A 20,064-nucleotide genomic window follows, 5' to 3' on the forward strand; every position below is an offset into this window, starting at 1 on the left:
CTCTATGCAAGAACTTTGAGTTGTAATTAATTGTGCCGTGCTGAGTTTGGAATTGTGTTTTTATAAGAAGTTTATAAATCCTGTGCTAATGCTTGAACTCTCCTTTCTATCTTGTTTGTGTGAACAGTGCTAATTGATGCATTCTGTTGTAAATCCTGGCAGGAGAATTTGCAAGTGGCACCATTGCTGTTCATCACCACTTGGTTCCTAACCCTTTTTACATCCTTCCCCTGCTGGGACTCAGTGTTGGCCATCTGGGATCTAATCGTTCTAGATGGTAAGAGCATAGTCACAGGGCAAATATTAGATAATCTTTGGAGTTAAATTATTTATACCGACCAGTAAATACGATGGCCAACCTTGCATGGTTCTATAAAAAAACATTGAAAGAATGCAACCTCAGTAGTATGATGCTGGTGTTATAAGCTGCGCTGTGATGATTTTTCTACAGAACCATAGAATCTTCCAGCACAGAATGAGGCCATTGAGCCCATCCTGCCCGTGCAGCCTCTTTGAAAGTGCGGTCCATCTAATCCCACTCCCCCTGCTCTTTTCCCATTGTCCTGTACAGTTTTTCCCCACAAGTATTTATCCAATTTTTTTTTTCCTGGAAGTTACTATTGATTCTGCTTCCTCTACTCTTTGTGTTTCTTCATATCGCCTCTGGTTCTTTTGTCAATCACTTTAATTCTGTGACCCCTGGTTATCGACCTTTCAGCTACTGGAAGCATTTCTCCTTATAAATGAAGAGTAATGTCCCCAAGGTCAGCTGCACTTTCTCCATGACTTGGACATGTTAATGAAGCAGGGTTAACCAGGTTTGACAAATTTACTTATTTGGGCTGAGTTGTCCTTTTCCCAGTCCTTTCATGGGATTCACTTTCACCTCTGGAGCTGGAGATTTCTGGTTCAGGACCTAAGACAGATTGTGCACGGTCTTTTAGATTCATTCATGAGATGTGGGCATCGCTGGCAAGGCCAGCATTTATTTCCCATCCCTAATTGCCCTTGAGAAGGTGGTGGTGAGCTGCCTTCTTGAACCACTGCAGTCCTTGGGGTGTAGGTACACCCACAGTGCTGTGAGGAAGGGAGTTCCAGGATTTTGAGTCAGTGACAGAATCACAGAATAATACAGTGCAGAAAATGCCCTTCGGCCCATCGAGTCTGCACCAATGCATTAAAGACACCTGACCTGTCTACCTAATCCCATTTGCCAGCACTTGGCTCATAGCCTTGAATGTTATGACGTGCCAAGTGCTCATCCAGGTACTTTTTAAAGCATGTGAGGCAACCTGCCTCTACCACCCTCCCAGGCAGGGCATTCCAGACCATCACCACCCTCTGGGTAAAGAAATTCTTCCTCAAATTCCCCTTAAACCTCCTGCCCCTCACTTTAAACTTGTGTCCCCTCGTAACTGACCCTTCAACTAAGGGGAACAGCTGCTCCCTATCCACCCTGTCCATGCCTCTCATAATCTTGTACACCTCGATCAGGTCACCCCTCAGTCTTCACTGCTCCAGCGAAAACATCCCAAGCCTATCCAACACAGGGCGTTGCAGTGGTTAGCACCGCAGCCTCACAGCTCCAGGAACCCGGGTTCAATTCTGGGTACTGCCTGTGCGGAGTTTGCAAGTTCTCCCTGTGACTGCATGGGTTTTCATCGGGTGCTCCGGTTTCCTCCCACCGCCAAATACTTGCAGGTGATAGGTAAATTGGCCATTGTAAATTGCCCCTAGTGTAGGTAGGTGGTAGGGAATATGGGATTACTGTAGGGTTAGTATAAATGGGTGGTTCTTGCTCGGCACAGACCCGGTGGGCCAAAGGGCCTGCTTCAGTGCTGTATCTCTAAATAAAATAAAATAAAACCTCTCTTCATAGCTTAAATGTTCCATCCCAGGCAACATCCTGGTGAATCGCCTCTGCACCCCCTCCAGTGCACCCCCTGACAGTGAAGGAATGGTGATATAACTCCAAGTCAGGATGGTGTGTGAATTGGAGGGGAACTTGTAAGTGGTGGTGTTCCCATGCATCTGCTTCCCTTGTCCTTCTAGGTTGTAGAGATTTTGGGTTTGGAAGATGCTGTCTAAGGAGCCTTGGTGAGTTACTGCTGTGCATCTTGTATATGGTACACACTGCTGCCACTTTGCGTCAGTGGTGGAGAGAGTGAATGTTGAAGATGCTGGATGGGGTGCTGATCAAGCGGGCTGCTTCGTCCTGGATGGTGTTGAGCTTCTTGAGTAGTGTTGGAGCTGCACCCATCCAGGCAAGTGGAGAGTATTCCATCACACTCCTGACTTATGTCTTGTAGATGGTGGACAGGCTTTGGAGAGTCAGTAGGTGTGTTACTCGCTGCAGAATTCCCAGCCTCTGAGCTACTCTTGTAGCCACAGTATTTATGTGGCTGGTTCAGTTAAATTTCTGGTCAATGGTGACCCCCCAGAATGTTGATGGTGGGGGATTCAGCGATGATAAAAAAAGACTTGCATTTATCTAGCGCTTTTCTCAAACACTGGATCCCAAAGTGCTTTGCAGCCAATGAAGTACTTTTGAAGTGTAGTCACTGTTGTATTGTAGGAAACATGGCAGCTAATTTGTGCACAGCAAGCTCCCACAAACAACAATGTGATAATGACCAGATAATCTGTTTTTTGTGATGTTGATTGAGGGATAAATAATGGTCTGGGCAGGGGGGAGAACTCCCCTGCTCTTCTTTGAAATTAATGCCATGAGCTCTTTTCTGTCCACCTGAGAGAGCAGACAGACCTCAGTTTTAATGTCTCATCCAAAAGATGGCACTTCCGACAGTGCTGCATTCCCTCAGTACTGTACTATAGTGTCGGCCTAGATTTTTTTTTTTTGTGCTCAAGTTCTGGATTGTGACTTGAACCTCCAACCTTGTGACTCGGTGGTGAAAGTCCTACCAACTGAGTTACAGCTGACACTACAATGTCAAGGGGCAATGGTTGGTTTCTCACTTGTTGGAGATGTTCATTGCCTGGCACTTGCAGGGCGTGAATGTTACTTCCAACTTATCAGCCCAAACCTGAATTTTCTCTGCGTCTTGCTGCAACACAGGAACAGACTGCTTTAGTACCTGAGGAGATGAGAATGGTACTGAATATTGTGCAGTCATCAGTGAACATCCCCACCTTTGACCTTAATTGGACAGAGGTTCACTGATGAAGCAGCTGAAGATGTTGGGCCTAGGACACTACCCTGAGGAACCTTTGCAGTGATGTCCTGGGACTGAGATGATTGGCCTCCAACAACCACAACCATCTTCCTTTGTGCTAGGTATGGCTCCAACCAGTGGAAAGTTTTCCCCCTGATTCCCATTGACTTCAATTTTGCTAGGGCTCCTTGATGCAACACTTGGTCAAATGCTGCCTTGATGTCAAGGACAGTCACTCTCACCGCACCTCTGGAATCCAGCTCTTTTGTCCATATTTTGACGAAGGCTGTAATGAGGTCTGAAGCTGAGTGGCCCTGGCAGAACCCAAACTGAGCGTCACTGGGCAGGTTATTGCTGAGTAAGTGCTGCTTGATGGCAGTGACACTTTCCATCACTTTGCTGATTGAGAGTAGACTGCAGTCCCTGTGGTGTAGGTGCACCCACAGTGCTGTTAGGAAGGGAGTTCCAGGATTTCAGGTTCCAGGCAGTAATTGGCCGGATTGGATTTTTCCTGCTTTTTGTGGACAGGACATAGCTGGGCAATTTTCCACATTGCCGGGTAGATGCCAGTGTTGTAGCTGTACTGGAACAGCTTGGCTAGGGTCGCAGCTAGTTCTGGAGCACAAGTCTTCAGTACTATTGCCGGACTGTTGTCAGGGCCCGTAGCCTTTGATGTATCCACCGACACTCCTGATGTGGTACCGAGGAATGCTGAACTTGCCAGAAGTGCCGTCTTTTGGATGAGGTGAAAAATCAAGGCCCCATCTGCTCTCCTAGGTGACACTATTGCATGAAAGGCTGGAATTCTCCTGGTAATATTTCACCCCTGAACCAACACCATCAGAGACAGATCATCTGAATCATTTGTTCATTTGCTGTATAGGGGAACTTGATGTGCTAGAATTGGCGGCCGCACTTGCCTGCATAGCAACAGTGACTATAATTCAAAGTTGGTTGTAAAGTGCTTTGGGATGTCCTGAGGATGTGAAAGGCAATTTATAAATGCAAGTTCGATCATTTCCTTCCTGCAATATGTGTCGCTCTGCTTCCCTCGCTTGTATGTTCAGTGGGAACTTTGCCACTTTCTTTGGCAGACTGTAGGGGAGGGCTGATGCTCACAGGCTCCACGCCAGGGCTCATTCTGAACCAAGACGCCAGGTGCTACTGGAGTGCTCCTGTCAGACTATCCTGTTTCCAGGGCGCGCTGCAGCAACTCACCAACACCTCCTTTGGTAGCACCTCCCAAATCTGCGACATTTCTACCCCCCCCCCCCCCCACCCCCCCATCCCAGAAGGGTAAAGGAAGTAGGCGCATGGGAACACCACCTGCAAGTTCCCTCTGTCCTGCCTTCCCTTTATTGGAGTAGTGTTTGGGGTGGGGGTGGGGGAGGGGGAGGGGGAGGGGGGTGGGGTAAAGAAGCAAGTAACTTCACCAAATCTAATTTACTAAAGGTAGCATTTTGCACTATTTCCTGGGCCGTCATTCCAGGAAGATGGCTGATTGATTATTCTGCGGTGACTGAGAGCATTCGGAATGAATGAGTTAACCCTTACACATAGATTAAAACAAACATAATCTTGGAGAGTTAACCTATCCTCCAAAATCCCTGACCTGTACCACCTCAGAGGACAAGGACAGCAGGCGAATAGGAACACCACCACCACCTGCAAGTTCCCCACCAAGTCTCTCACCATCCTGATTTGGAACTATATCGTCGTTCCTTCATCATTGCTGGGACTGAATCCTGGGCTCATTCTCCTGTTCGGTCCCACTGTACAGATGCAGTAGTTTGCTGCCACAGGGATATTGGAGGATAGTCTAACACTGTGGAAAATCTCCACAGTTTCCCCTGGTATCTCTCCTAGTACTCTCTGCAACCACCACTGCTCGTTTACTAAGACATCTGTCCTGCTTCCTACTGCCTGCTTGTTCTAATCCAGAAAGCCAGTTGGTGAAGGACTGAACTGGAGTGAATCTTTACACACTTTTATTTTCATTTACGGAGTTACGCATTACAAACATAGACTGCCTAACCCAATAAACACAGTTTTAGTCTGTGTCTGTTTATGGGGACTGAAGTGAATCTCCAGTTAATGTGCGCCACCTGCATACAATTAAACGCAATTAACACTGCACCTATTATAGTCACTGTCCAGAATAGCAAGAGGAGCATCTTTGATTTAAAGTCACTGAATGCACTCCAGCGCCAGTATTGAGGGGGTGCTGTATTGTCAGAGGTGCCGTCTTTTGGATCAGACATTAAACCAAGGCCCCGTCTGTCCTCTCAGACAAGGTAAAAAATTCCATGGCACTATTTTGAAGAAGAGCAGAGGAGTTATACCCAGTATCAGGGACAATATTTATCCCCCAACCAACATTAGAACAGATGATCTGGTCATTATCACATTGCTGTTTGTGGGAGCTTGCTGTGCACAACTTGATTGCTGTGTTTTCTACAAGAGTGACTATACTTCAGAAAGTACTTGCTTGGTTTTAAAGTGCTTTGGGATGTTCTGAGGTCATGAAAGGTGCTGTAGAAAGGCACGTTCTTTCCATTTTCTTTCATGCCAGCTCGGGGAGCAGTCACAGTGACCTAGATTTATGAGTTGAGGTTGTAGCTGGCTATGCATTGATTGTCCTCAGCAACGAGGCAGATTTTGATTTATAAGCTTTTGTAAAAGTACCTGAGTCAACAAGAAGTGGAATTCTTTAGTGCTTTTTCACATTGGAGCTTGCTGTGTATAAATTGGCCGCTGTCTTCTTCTTTGGCCTCCTTATCTCGAGAGACCATGGGTAAGCGCCTGGAGGTGGTCAGTGGTGTGTGGAGCAGCGCCTGGAGTGGCTATAAAGGCCAATTCTAGAGTGACAGACTCTTCCACAGGTGCTGCAGAAAAATTTGTTTGTCGGGGCTGTTACATAGTTGGCTCTCCCCTTGCGCTTCTGTCTTTTTTCCTGCCAACTGCTAAGTCTCTTCGACTCACCACACTTTAGCCCCGCCTTTATGGCTGCCCGCCGGTTCTGGTGATCGCTGGCAACTGACTCCCACGACTTGTGATCAATGTCACAGGACTTCATGTCGCGTTTGCAGACGTCTTTAAAGCGGAGACATGGACGGCCGGTGGGTCTGATACCAGTGGCGAGCTCGCTGTACAATGTGTCTTTGGGGATCCTGCCATTTTCCATGCGGCTCACATGGCCAAGCCATCTCAAGCGCCGCTGACTCAGTAGTTTGTATAAGCTGGGGATGTTGGCCTCCTCGAGGACTTCTGTGTTGGAGATACGGTCCTGCCTCCTGATGCCAAGTATTCTCCGGAGGCAGCGAAGATGGAATGAATTGAGACGTCGCTCTTGGCTGACATACGTTGTCCAGGCCTCGCTGCCATAGAGCAAGGTACTGAGGACTCAGGCTTGGTACACTCGGACTTTTGTGTTCCGTGTCATTGCGCCATTTTCCCACACTCTCTTGGCCAGTCTGGACATAGCAGTGGAAGCCTTTCCCATGCACTTGTTGATTTCTGCATCTAGAGACAGGTTACTGGTGATAGTTGAGCCTAGGTAGGTGAACCCTTGAACCACTTCCAGAGCGTGGTCGCCGATATTGATGGATGGAGCATTTCTGACGTCCTGTCCCATGATGTTCGTTTTCTTGAGGCTGATGGTTAGGCCAATTTCGTTGCAGGCAGCCGCAAACCTGTCGATGAGACTCTGCAGGCACTCTTCAGTGTGAGATGTTAAAGCAGCATCGTCAGCAAAGAGGAGTTCCCTGATGAGGACTTTCTGTACTTTGGTCTTCGCTCTTAGATCTGCCACCTGATCTTGTGTGGAGGAAAATTCCTTCTTCTGAAGACTTGAACGCATGAGAGCAGCAGGGAGAAGAAAATCCCAAACAGTGTAGGTGCGAGAACACAGCCCTGTTTCACGCCACTCAGGATAGGAAAGGGCTCTGATGAGGCACCGCTATGCTGAATTGTGCCTTTCATACTGTCATGGAATGAGGTGATGATACTTAGTAGCTTTGGTGGACATCCAATCTTTTCTAGTAGTCTGAAGAGACCATGTCTGCTGACGAGGTCAAAGGCTTTGGTGAGATCAATGAAAGCAATGTAGAGGGGCATCTGTTGTTCGCGGCATTTCTCCTGTATCTGACGAAGGGAGAACAGCATGTCAATGGTCGATCTCTCTGCACGAAAGCCACACTGTATTTCCTACATTACACCAGTGGCTGCACTTTAAGAATTACTTCATTAGCTGTAAAGTGCTTTGAGATGAACAAAGAACAGTACAGCACAGGAACAGGCCATTCGGCCCTCCAAGCCTGCGCCGATCTTGATGCCTATCTAAACTACAAACCTTCTGCACTTCCGGGGACCGTATCCCTCTATTTGAGATTGTGAACTTACTATAGAAATTTAAGTCTTTGTGTCTTTTTTTTGGGTGGGGGGGGGTAGTGCGGTGGGGGTCAATGAGGAATATTAATCGGCAGTTGGGTTAATGCCTTCTTTATGATTCAGCTTGGCATAGATGCTCTACAGGTTCATAATAACACCTCCGACTGTAATCTCTACCCCATAGGCATTTAAAGCAACACAGCCAAGCACAAGTTGGCACAATGCCCTGCGTGGAACTCAGTGTCACATGCGGACAGTGTTGAAAATCAGATCTATTCACTAATTATTTTAGATTTGCTATGTAAGGTGAAAAGCCCTTCAAAGGCAACGGTTACCAGTCGCGATTCTATTTTGGGCCAAGTGCATCGAACCCTTTTCTGTGTTTCTACCTTCAGGTGCCATTCCTCATCAAGGCGTGACATTTTTGACTTGCGTGCCAGCTCTGGCCTAGCTCCAAGATGTATGCATGTTTAAAACCTGAATTTTCTAAAACTCCTTACACGATTAAGACATTGATAACAAAAGAGGAAGAGTTTTGCTGAGGGGCATTTAGTCTACAGAGCCAGATCAGTGGTAAGGATAGGGTGTGTTCAGACTGTGCCTTCATTGTGACTGTGAAGTGGTTTCCGGCCCTCAGCAACGCTCCACTTGTGCTATCAATCTGAGATCAGCAGCCGACCTGAACTGGCTCTGGGAGCATGCTGGAATTTCCCTATCGGAGCAGCCGCCCACCCTCTTTTCCCCCCCACCCATTTACATGCCTGAAAACCGCTCAGGGAATCCTCAGGCACCTTCTAAATTTGACTGCTAGTGATTTTAAAATCACATTCTCCGCCACCCACATTCTCTCTGAATTAAATTTTTTCTTTTTTCAAGATATTATTCACTGTCGGACGCTTATTGCTGATCCCTAGTTGTCCTGAGAAGGTGGCGATGAGTCACCTTCTGTTTGAACTAATGATTGGATACAACTGAACAGCTTTCTAGGTTACTGCAGAGGGCAGTTAAATCAAGAATTTGCATTTATAAAACTCCTTTCGTGATCTCAGGATGTCCCAAATTGCTTTACAGTCAATGAAGAGCTTTTAAAAAAAAAGTGTAGTCCCTGTCGTAATGTAGGAAATATATTAACACAGTTAAAACACAACCACGTTGGTGTTGGCTGGAGTCACATATAGGCCCAGACGAGGTAAGGATGCCAAGTTGCCTTCTCTGAAGGACGTAAATGAACTAGTTGGGTTTTTATGACAACCCGACAGCTTCATGGATGCTTTTACTGACCCCAGCTTTTTATTTCCAGGGCTTTTGTTTAAAAGAGATTGAACTGAAATTCTCAAACTCCCATAGTGGGATTTGAACTTGAGTTCTCTATTATTCCATAAGAACGTAACTAACAGGACCAGGAGTTGGCCTTCTGCTTCCCTCATTCAATAAGATCAACTCCATTTTCCTGCCCGATCACCATATCCATTGATTTCTTTGGTGTTCAAATATTTATCAACATTAGTCTTGAATATACTCACCAACTGAGCATCCATAGCTCTGGGGTAGAGAATTCCAAAGATTCACAACCCTCCGAGTGAAGAAATTTCTCCTCATCTCAATCCTAAATGACCGACCCCTGTGCCCCTGTGTTCCAGACTCTTGAGCCAGGGGAAACTGTGTCTCTCAGCATCTACTCTGTCAAGCCCTCCCAAAATCTTGTATGTTTCGATGAGATCACCTCTCCATTCTTCTAAACTCCAGGACATGACCCACTGCACTACATTACCTATTAAAAGTTTCAATGCTAAGAGAACAAGTGTACACGTATGAGCTTGTGGTACAGACAGCAGCAACATTGAAACATAAACATGGCAATGAATGGGATCCTGGATTTAATGATGTGTGGGACCCCCCTTTCCTCACTGCTGTGTCGGTCCTCCCTCCCAGACTCTGATACGGGCCTACCTACTTTACAAAAACAAAAGCCACAGACACTCCTGGTTTTGATAAAGTAAATAAGGAGAAACTGTTTCCAGTGGCAGGTGGGTCAGTGACCAGAGGACACAGATTTACGGAAATTGGCGAAAGACCCAGAGGGGAGATGGGAATTGCTTTTATGCAACGCGTTATGATCCAAAATGTACTTCCTGAAGGGGCTATGGAGCCGACTTTATAATTTTCGGAAGGGAAATGGGTAAATGCCTAAAGCGGAAAAAATTGCCTGTCTATGGGGGAAAGAGCAGGGGAGTGGGCCTAATTGGATCGCTTTCAAAGAGCTAGCACAGGCGCGATGGGCCGAGTGACCTACTTCTGTGCTCGAAGATTCTAATCTTTTTTCATGCATTGGAATTCTTGCACCAACCACTGAGAGGTGCAAGAGAGCAACTTGAAGTCAATCTGGAATTTTATAAATTTCCATCCCTTCCCCAGAGAGGATTTCTGAGTTTAGTGGCCCTTAGTGGTTGCCATCCAGCAGAGCAGTTTCCCAATGTGATTTTTCACAATAGGAAGTAGAGAACTACAAATGCGCACTCAGTTCAATCATTCCAGCTGAACTAATCTGCAACAGTATTGAAATTATAAGAGATTCCAATTTGGAATAGACGGGATTGAGAGCTATTTCTGTGTGGCCCTTATTAAAAAAAAAACAACTTGTTGAAGAGGATGCACCTTGTCGTTGTGGCCTCTGGTATCGATCGTTCATTTTCCGCCCTCTGTAAACCTCATCAAAAACTCTGCTGTTCATATCCTAATTTGCACCAAGTCCTGTTCGCCCATCACCCATTGTGCTCACGGACGTACATTGGCTGTCGCTCCTGAAACACCTTGATTTAAAAATTTTCATTCTTGTTTGTCAAATCCCTCTCGTGTGTAAGCTGTGAGGAGGGATGATATGTTGGAAGGTTCATCAAATGAGGCCATATCGATTGAGCTAAGGAACAAAAAAGGAGCAATCACGCTGCTGGGAGTGTACTATAGACCCCCAAACAGTCGGAAGGAGATCTAAGAGCAGATATATAGGCAAATCTCTGAGAAGTGCAAGAAGGGCGGCACAGTGGCGCAGTGGTTAGCACCGCAGCCTCACAGCTCCAGCGACCTGGGTTCAATTCTGGGTACTGCCTGTGTGGAGTTTGCAAGTTCTCCCTGTGTCTGCGTGGGTTTCCTCCGGGTGCTCCGGTTTCCTCCCACAGTCAAAAGACTTGCAGGTTGATAGGTAAATTGGCCATTATAAATTGTCCCTAGTATAGGTAGGTGGTAGGGGAATATAGGGACAGGTGGGGATGTGGTAGGAATATGGGATTAGTATAAATGGGTGCTTAATGGTCGGCACAGACTCGGTGGGCCGAAGGGCCTGTTTCAGTGCTGTATATCTAAATCTAAACAAACAATAGGGCGGTAATAGTAGGGGATTTTAACTACTCCAGTATTAACTGGGAGAGTTTTAGTGTGAAAGGAATTGAGGGAACAGAATTCTTGAGGTGCATTCAGGAGAACATTTTTGCCCAGTATGTAGCAAGTCCAACAAGAGAGGATGCAGTAATAAAAACAAGAAATGCTGGAACCACTCAGCAGGTCCGGCAGCATCCGCGGAAAGAGAAGCAGAGCCAACGTTTCGGGTCAGATTTCCAGCATCCGCAGTATTTTGCTTTTATTATAAGAGAGGATGCAGTTTCAGACTTAGTTTTAGGAAATGAAGACAGGCAGGTGGAAGGATGGAAGTGGGAGAGCATTTTGGTAGTAGTGATCATAATTCAGTCAGTTTTAACATAATTATGGAAAAGGACAGAGATAGAACAGGAGTTAGAGTTTTCAATTGGGGCAAGGCCAATTCTACTAACTGAGGAGTGATTTAGCGAAAGTGGACTGGAAACAGCTGCTTGAAGATAAATCAGTGTCAGAACAGTGGGAGGCATTCAAAGTGGAGATTCAAGGGATTCAGGGTAAACATGTTCCCACAAAGAAAAAGGGTGAGACGGTCAAATCTAGAGCCCCATGGATGTCAAGGAGCCTACAGAGTAAGATAAGGCAGAAAAGGAAAGCTTATGTCCGACACAGAGAACTCAATACTACAGAAAGCCGAGAGGAGTATAGAAAGTGGAGGGGTGAAATCAAAAAGGAAATTAGGAAAGCAAAGAGAGGGTATGAAAGAACATTGGCAAGCAAAATCAAGGTGAACCCAAAGATGATTTATCAATACATTAAGAGTAGGAAGATAACTAAGGAGAGAGTAGGGCCCATAAAAGACCAAAAAGGTAACCTATGTGTAGAGGCTGAAGACGTTGGTATGGTTCTTAATGAATACTTTGCGTCAGTCTACAGAAGAGAGAGGGGCAATGCAGATATTGTAGTTAAGGAAGAGGGGTGTGAAGTATTGGATGTGATAAACATAGGGAGGGAAGAAGTATTAATGGGATTAGCATCCTTGAAAGTTGATAAATCTTTCGGGCCAGATGAAATGTACCCTAGGCTGTTAGAAGAAGCAAGAGAGGAAATAGCAGAAGGTCTGACCATCATTTTCCAGTCCTCACTGGATACAGGTGTGGTGCCGGAGGATTGGAGAACTGCAAACGTCGTACCTCTGTTTAAAAAGGGAGCGAGGGATGGATCGAATAATTACAGGCCAGTCAGTCTAACCTTAGTAATGGGCAAATTATTGGAATCTATTCTGAGACACAGGATAAACTGTCACTTAGAAAGGCATAGGCTAATCAAGGATAGTCAGCATGGATTTGTTAAGGGAAGATCTTGTTTGACCAACTTGATCGAATTTTTTGAAGACTTAACACGGAAAATAGATGAGGGTAGTTCAGTTGATGTGGTCTACATAGATTTTAGCAAGGCTTTTGACAAGGTCCCACATGGCAGACTGGTTTAAAAAACTAAAATCTCATGGGATACAGGGAAAAGCAGCAAGGTGGATACAAAATTGGCTCAGTGGCAGGAAACAAAGGGTAATTGTTGATGGGTGTTGTAGCGACTGGAGGGGTGTTTCCAGTGGTGTTCCGCAGGGCTCCGTACTGGGTTCCCTGCTTTTTGTGGTATATATTAACAATTTGTATGTAAATGTAGGGGGCATGATCAAGAAGTTTGCAGACAACACAAAGATTGGCCATGAGGTCGATAGCGAGGAGGATAGCTGTAGGCTGCAGGAAGATATCGATGGTCTGGTCAGATGGGCAGAAAAGTGGCAAATGGAATTCAACCAGGAGAAGTGTCAGGTGATGCATTTGGGGAGGTCAAACAAGGCAAAGGAATAAACGATAAATGGAAAAATACTGAAGTGTAGAGGAATTGATGGCCCTTGGAGTGAATGTCCACAGATCCCTGAAGGTAACAGGACATGTTGATACGGCAGTTAAAAAGGCAAATGGAATCCTTTCCTTTATTAGCCGAGGTTTAGAATATAAGAGCAGAGGGGTTATGCTGGAACTGTATAACTCATTAGTTAGGCCACAATTTGAGTACTGCGTGCAGTTCTGGTCACCTCATTACAGAAAGGATGTAATTGTGCTAGAGAGGGTAGAGAGGAGATTTACGAGGATGTTGCCAGGACTGGAAAAATGCAGCTGTGAGGAAAGATTGGATAGGCTGGGATTGTTCTGCTTGGAACAGAGAAGGCTGAGGGGAGATCTGATTGAAATGTACATAATTTTGAGGGACCTGGATAGAGTGGAATTGAATGGACTATTTACCTTAGCAGAGAGGTCAGTGACGAGGGGGCATAGATTTAAAGTGATTGGTAGAAAAATTAGAAGGGAGATGAGGAAAACTTTTTCACCCAGAGGGTGGTGGGGATCTGGAACTCACTGCCTGAAAGTGTCAGTCATAGAGTTGTACAGCACATAGAAACAGCCCTTCGACCCACCACGTCCATGCCAATCATATTGCCTGTCTATGCTAATCCCATCTGCCTGCATTAATTCTATATCCCTCTATGCCTTGCTCATTCAAGTACCTGTCTAAATGCCTCTTAAATGTCGCTACTGTTCCTGCCTCCACCACCTCCTCAGGCAGCTCATTCCAGATACCCACTATTCTTTGTGTGAAAAATTTACCCCTTTGATCCCCTTTAAACCTCCTCCCTCTCACCTTAAATCTATGCCCTCTAGTTTTAGTCACCCCTACCATGGGAAACAGACTCTGGCTATCTACCCTATCTATGCCTCTCATAATTTTATATACCTCTATCATGTCCCCTCTCGGCCTCCTTCGCTCCAGGGAAAACAGACGAGGCAGAAACCCTCAACTCATTCGAAAGGAGTCTGGATATGCACCTTAAATCCTGTAATCTGCATGTTGGAAGGTGGGATTAGATTAGGTGGATTGTTTTTCGTCCGGTACAGACACGATGGGCCAAGTGGCCTCTTTCTGTGCCTTAAGCTTTCTATGATAGCTATGATTTCTTGTCTCCTCGCCCCTCCCTATCGCTAATCTCCTTCAGCCCCACAACCCTCTGAGATCTCTGCACGCCTCCAGCTCTGGCATTTTGTGCATCCCCAATTTTAATCGCTCCGCCATTGGCAGACGTGCCGTTAGCTACCTGTGATCCTAAGCTAGCAATTCCCTCCCTAAGCCTCTCTGCCCCTCTTTCCTCCTTTTGATCCTTAAAACTACCTCTTTGACCAAGGCTTTTGCTACTTGTCCTAATATGTCCTTCTGTAAATCAGTGGAAAATTTTGTTTGATAATTGCTCCTGTAATTCTCCTTGGGACATCTGCCTATATTCAAGGCATTATATAAATGCAGGTTGTTCCTATGGAACTGGCCTGTAAAGTTGCAGAGCAGGTTCACCAATGCTAAATACTGTAACAACACAATCAGTCTTTGGGGCTGGCATTAGTGCCAGTAGCTGGTTGAGTGGTTATTACTCATATACTACAGCTGTCCCTATGTTTCTAGGTATATATTCACAATTCCAATGCATATACCCACTTGAGATGTGTACAGTTAGAAATTGCATTCAGTGCTGTTCTTGTGTGCATTTAGAGTAAGATTATAACCAATACTTCATTGCACTGTTTTGAAGTTAACCCAGCACATAGGAAATTTAGAACCTTAGAGGCTTACTACACAAACAGTCCATTCATCCCATCATTGCTGTGCCAACTCTTTACTGTAGCAACCTAAAATTGACGCCACTACCCTGTTTTCTCCTCATAGCCCTGTATCTTGCTCTGCTTCGAACATTTATCCAACTCTCCCATAATAGCTGCAATGGTCTCTGCCTCAACCACTCCCTGTGGCAAATCACTCTCCTGTTCCAGCAATTCTCTGTAGGAAGAACTTTCTCCTTATCCCTCTCCTCACTCTCTTAGTGACCCTTTTAAATTGATGTCTCCTTGACACTATTTCCCTAACCAGAAGGAAGTGCCTTTCCTTATCCGACCCTTCATTATTCTCCTTTAAAAAAAAACTTTCTATTAAGTACACACTCGGCCCTCTCTACTTCAGTGTAGAGGTATCTATAAGGACATAAGAAAAAGGAGCAGGAGCAGGCCATTCAGCCCCTCTAACCATCTCTGCCATTCAATATGATCATAGCTGATCTGATTATGGTCTTAACTCCATTTTCCTGCCTGCCCCCCATAATCCTTGACTTCCTTGTAGATCAAAAATCTGTCTAACTCAGTCTTGAATATATTCAATGATATAGCCTCCACTGCTGTCTGGGGAAGAGAATTCCAAACCCTAATGACTCAGAGAAGAAATTTCTCCTCATTGTCTTAAATGAGAGACCCCTTAATTTGAAATTGTGCTCCCTAGTTCTGACTTAAAGGTGAGAGCACTACCCACTGAGCCACAACTGGCATCCGATGCAGTAAATTTAAGACTGGTTACGAGCGATCGGATCTGAACCTGGGTGTCTCCAAAAATGTTTATATAAAACCGAGGTTCAGATCCAATCGCTCTTAACCAGTCTTAAATTTACTGCATCGGATGCCAGTTGTGGCTCAGTGGGTAGTGCTCTCACCTTTAAGTCAGAAGGTTATGGGTTCAAGTCCCACTTCAGAGGCTTGAGCACGAAAATCTAAGCTAACACTCCCAGTGCAGTAAGAGGGAGCGCAGCACTGTCAGGGCTGCAGTCTTTTGGATGAGATGTTGAACTGAGGCCCTGTGTGCTTTCTCAGGTGGACGTAGAAGATCCCAATGCACTATTTTGAAGAAGCTCAGAGGAATTATCCCTGGTGTCCTGGCTGGCCAATATTCATCAGTCAATCAACATCACTAAAACACATTATCTGGTCGTGATCACATTGCTTTTTATGGGAGCTTGCTGTGTGCAAATTGACTACTGCATTTCCTATGTAAGTGACTACACTTCAAAAGTTCTTTGGCTGTAAAGCTCAGTGCTATTCTAAGCTTGTGAATGGTGCTATATAAATAAAAATTTTTCTTTCTCATTTTATTCCCTTCCTCTCTAACTTGCACAAAGCCAGCTTGAGATTTTATTATTTTGGATTTCTAGCACTCCAGGGCCATCTTCATGAGCCTCTCAAGTTATTTTTCTATTGCTGCTGACAAACTGCATTGCTGTCAGTACAATGAATAATACTTGTTCAGAATGCCTTCAGTGACCCCTCAGAGCAGTGTGAAGTTGCCTTTTTGACCTGACAGCCTGTCTGTAGTATTTAGCAGTCCACGGGTTTGACTGATAACATTGCTGAAATATCTCCAATCCCTCCGGTCAATTCGTCAGCTAAATTAGTGAAACACCTTTCTGGTCGTTTGGGGTCCATCTTCTGTATGTGGCCCATACATAAAATATTTTAAAAATTATATGGGGCACCACAAATATAATCTGCTATAGTTCCATCTCTATCTCTCTTTTCTGTAGTACATATATATACAAAAAAAACTTGAATTTATATAGCACGTTTCACATCAGGACATCCCAAAGCGCTTTTCAGCCGATGTACTATTGAAGTATAGTCACTGCTGTAATGTAGGAAACATGGCAGCCAATGCACGCACAGCAAGATCCCACAAACATCCAAACAGCAATGAGATAATGACCAGTTTAGCTGTTTTAATGATATTGGTAATGGTTAAGAAAATTATGATGAATCTTTATAAAACACTGGTTCAGCCTTAACTGGTGTATTGTGTCCAATTCTAGGCACTGCACTTTAGAAAGTATGTGAAGGCTTTGAGAGAGGGTGCAGGAAAGATTTACGAGAGTGGTCCCAGGGATGAGGAACTTCAGTTACGGGGATAGATTGGAGAGGCTGGGGCTGTTCTCGGTGAAAAGAAGGTTGTGAGCGATTTGATAGAAGTATCAAAATCAAGAGTAGATAGGGAGAGACTGCTCCCATTGGTCAAGAACTAGAGGACACCAATTTAAGGTGAATGGCAAAAGAACCAATGGCGCCATGAGGAAGAACCTTTTTTTTTACACAATGAGTGGTTCGGATCTGGAATGCACTGCCTGAGAGTGTGGTGAAGGCAGATTCCATCAAGGCCTTCAAAAGGGAATCGGATAAGCACCTGAAGAGAAAGTTTGCAGAGCTACTGGGAACGAGTGCGGGAATGGGACTAGCTAAATCGTTCTTGGAGAGCTGGCATGGGCTCAAAAGGCCAAATGGCCCCTATCTGTGCTGTAACCATTCTGTGGTTAAGGTATAAATATTGGCTAGGACACCAAAGAGACACCTGCTCTTCAAAATAGTGGCCATGTGATCTTGTGCATCTCCCTGACAGGGCAGACGGTGACTCAATTTAACATCTCATTTGAAAGTTGGGTTAACTATAGGTGTGTATAGGTATGTGTATACATATACATAAATAATATATAGATCAGATTAATATAATGTTTGCACTGACATGCCCCATATGTCATTTTTATGTATCTTAATATGAGCTGACATTTGTTTTATGTTAAACACAGTTTTTGCGCTTGATGTATTTTGAAAACAGATCATTTTTTTTTAAATTATGAATTTCTGCACTTTGACAATTTACAAGGCTTTAGAATTATTGTTTTATTGTTCCAGTAAGATATTGGGGGCTTTTAATCATCACATTTGCTGAAATATAGTCTAAAATATGAGTCAGCAGAGGCTCATTTTTGTTCAAACTTCAGGTTTTGTAATCTAGCTGTCTGCTGCACTTTTAATGCAATTTGATTTTTTATCTCTCAGCAAAATCTCTTGGTTTCAGCAGTTTGGTACACCTCATTTAGGTGGGCTGAAAGGACTCTGTTCCAGGTCCTGTTGCCCTCTTTGCGCGCGTGTGTGCGCGTGTGAGTGTGCGTGCCAGTGAGTGTGTGTTTGTGTGGGTGCACCTACACCACACGGACTGCAGCAGTTCAAGAATGTGGCTCACTATCTCTTCAAGGACAATGAGGGATGGGCAATAAATGTTGGTTTTGCCAGTAATGCTCATATCCCATGAACAGATTCTTTTTTAAAAAGTGTATCCGTCAGCATCTGGGTGTTGCAAAGAGAGAGATAGAAAGAGCATTATACTTAATTGTGATGCCCTCTGGTACTCACTGTAGACTCGACCATGAAGATAAGCCAGATGAATGAGGGATCAGATTGGTCGTGCTGAGTGTGGATGAGTGCCCCAGTAGCACCCTCAGGATAGGAAGAGAAACGGAGAAGGAAGCAACTTACCTATTACACTCCAAATATAGTGAACCTACTGCACACGCTCAAAGATTACTTAAAGCAGACATGCATAAGTATTCTCAAACCCATAATCATCATCTCATCCTATCAGCATAATCTTCTATTCCTTTCTCCCTCATGTAGTTTCCTAAGTTTCCCTTAAATGTATCTATACTATTCACCTCAACCACTCCCTGCGATAGCGAGTCCCACATTCTCACCACTCTCTGGGTAAAGACGTTTCTCCTGAATTCCCTATTGGATTTATTGATGACACTCTTCTATTGATGACCCGAATAGCAATGTACATATCTGTCAGTGCATATTGATAAACAACGGGCAAGGTTCCTAGCATGCACAGAAGATTTCGACCATTATCTCTTGTTTCTCTCCATTTATACAACTGCTGCAGAGTCCACTGTTCTTGACCCGTGATGTTACATAGGGAGTTTTGCAGCTGAAGATATTTATCTGTCGATCTGATCCACAGAAAACAAATTAAAAGCAATACTGACACTAATCCGCTTGAGATCTGGGAAGTGCAGCGCATCAATAGTTGTCAAAACACAACACTTCCTAAAGAGATTGCGAAGCTGGATCATGGAGGAAATCTCGTTGCTGGAGAACAGCCAACATCAATGCTGGATTCTGCTGATTCTGCATGAACTTCAGTTGTGATGCACAATATTAATAACAGAACGGAGGGGTTATAACTATCAGGAAAGATTAAGCAGACTGGAGCTCTTTTCTCTAGAGAAGAGAAGATTGAGGGATGACCTGATAGAATTCTTCAAGATTATGATCGGGTTTTATAGGTCGATGTAGAGAAGATGTTTCCATTTGGCAGATGGGACCATAATTAGGGGCCATCAATATAAGATTGTCACTAATAAATCCATAAGGAAACTCAGAAAAATAATTACTGCTGCTGATTACCATCTACCGCCCTCCCTCAGGTGATGAATCAGTGCTCCTCCATGTTGAACACCAATTGGAAGAAGCACTGAGGATAGCAAAGGCACAGAATGTACACTGGGTAGGAGATGGCCAAGAGTGGTTCGGTAGTACCACTACTGACCAAGCTGCCCGAGCCATGAAGGAAATATCTGCCAGACTAGGCCTGCAGCAGTTAGTGAGAAAGTCAACAGGAGGGAAAATCCTACTTGACCTCGTTCTCGCCAATCTACCTGTCGCAGATGCATCTGTCCATGACCGTATTGGTAGGAATGACCACTGCACAGACCTTGTGGAGATAAAGTCCTGTCTTCACAATAAGGGTACCCTCCATTGTGTTGTGCACACTTTTCTTCTTCTTTGGCCTCCTTGTCTCGGGAGACAATGGGTAAGCGTCTGGAGGTGGTCAGTGGTTTGTGGAGCAGCGCCTGGAGTGGCTATAAAGGCCAATACATTCGCCCGGGCATGCGCCATGGAGAGGTGCATACTACTACTGTGCTAAATGGGATAGATTTAGAACAGATCTAGCAGCTCTAAACTGAGAATTCACGAAGCGCTGTGGGCCGTCAGCAACAGCAGAGTTGTATTAAGCCACAAACTGTAACCTCATAGTCCAGCATATCCCTCACTCTACCATTACTTTCAAGCTGGGGGACCAACCCTGGCTCAATGAGGAGTGCAGGAGAGCATGCCAACAGCACCAGGCATACTTAAAAAGGATGTACCAACCTGGTCAAGCTGCTATACAGGACTATTTGCATGCCAAACTGTGGAAGCAGCATGTGATAGACAGAGCTAAGCAACGGATCAGATCAAAGCTCTGCAGTCCTGCCACATCTAGTCGTGATTGGTGGTGGACAATTTAACAACTAACAGGAGGAGGTGGCTCCACAAATATCCCCATCCTCAATGATGGGGGAGCCCAGCACATCAGTAGGCTGAAGCATTTGCAT

At 44.9% G+C, this 20,064-nt stretch overlaps 1 protein-coding gene across 2 annotated transcripts in view; it reads left to right on the forward strand.

Moving 5' to 3' along the window:
- Positions 1 to 20,064, forward strand: part of si:ch211-266k8.4 (TBC1 domain family member 10B) — a 155,144-nt gene that overhangs the window by 25,824 nt on the left and 109,256 nt on the right. For both annotated transcript variants that reach the window (XR_010976401.1, XM_068046951.1), the window contains exon 8: positions 163 to 277. Coding sequence is in view for 1 of the 2 variants with exons in the window: in XM_068046951.1 (XP_067903052.1) it covers positions 163 to 277 (115 nt within the window). In the remaining variant the exon portion in view is untranslated. The remainder of the gene's footprint in view (positions 1 to 162; positions 278 to 20,064) is intronic.

The sequence above is a fragment of the Heterodontus francisci genome, chromosome 14 (genome assembly GCF_036365525.1).
Source record: "Heterodontus francisci isolate sHetFra1 chromosome 14, sHetFra1.hap1, whole genome shotgun sequence".
Taxonomy (NCBI): Eukaryota; Metazoa; Chordata; class Chondrichthyes; order Heterodontiformes; family Heterodontidae; genus Heterodontus; species Heterodontus francisci.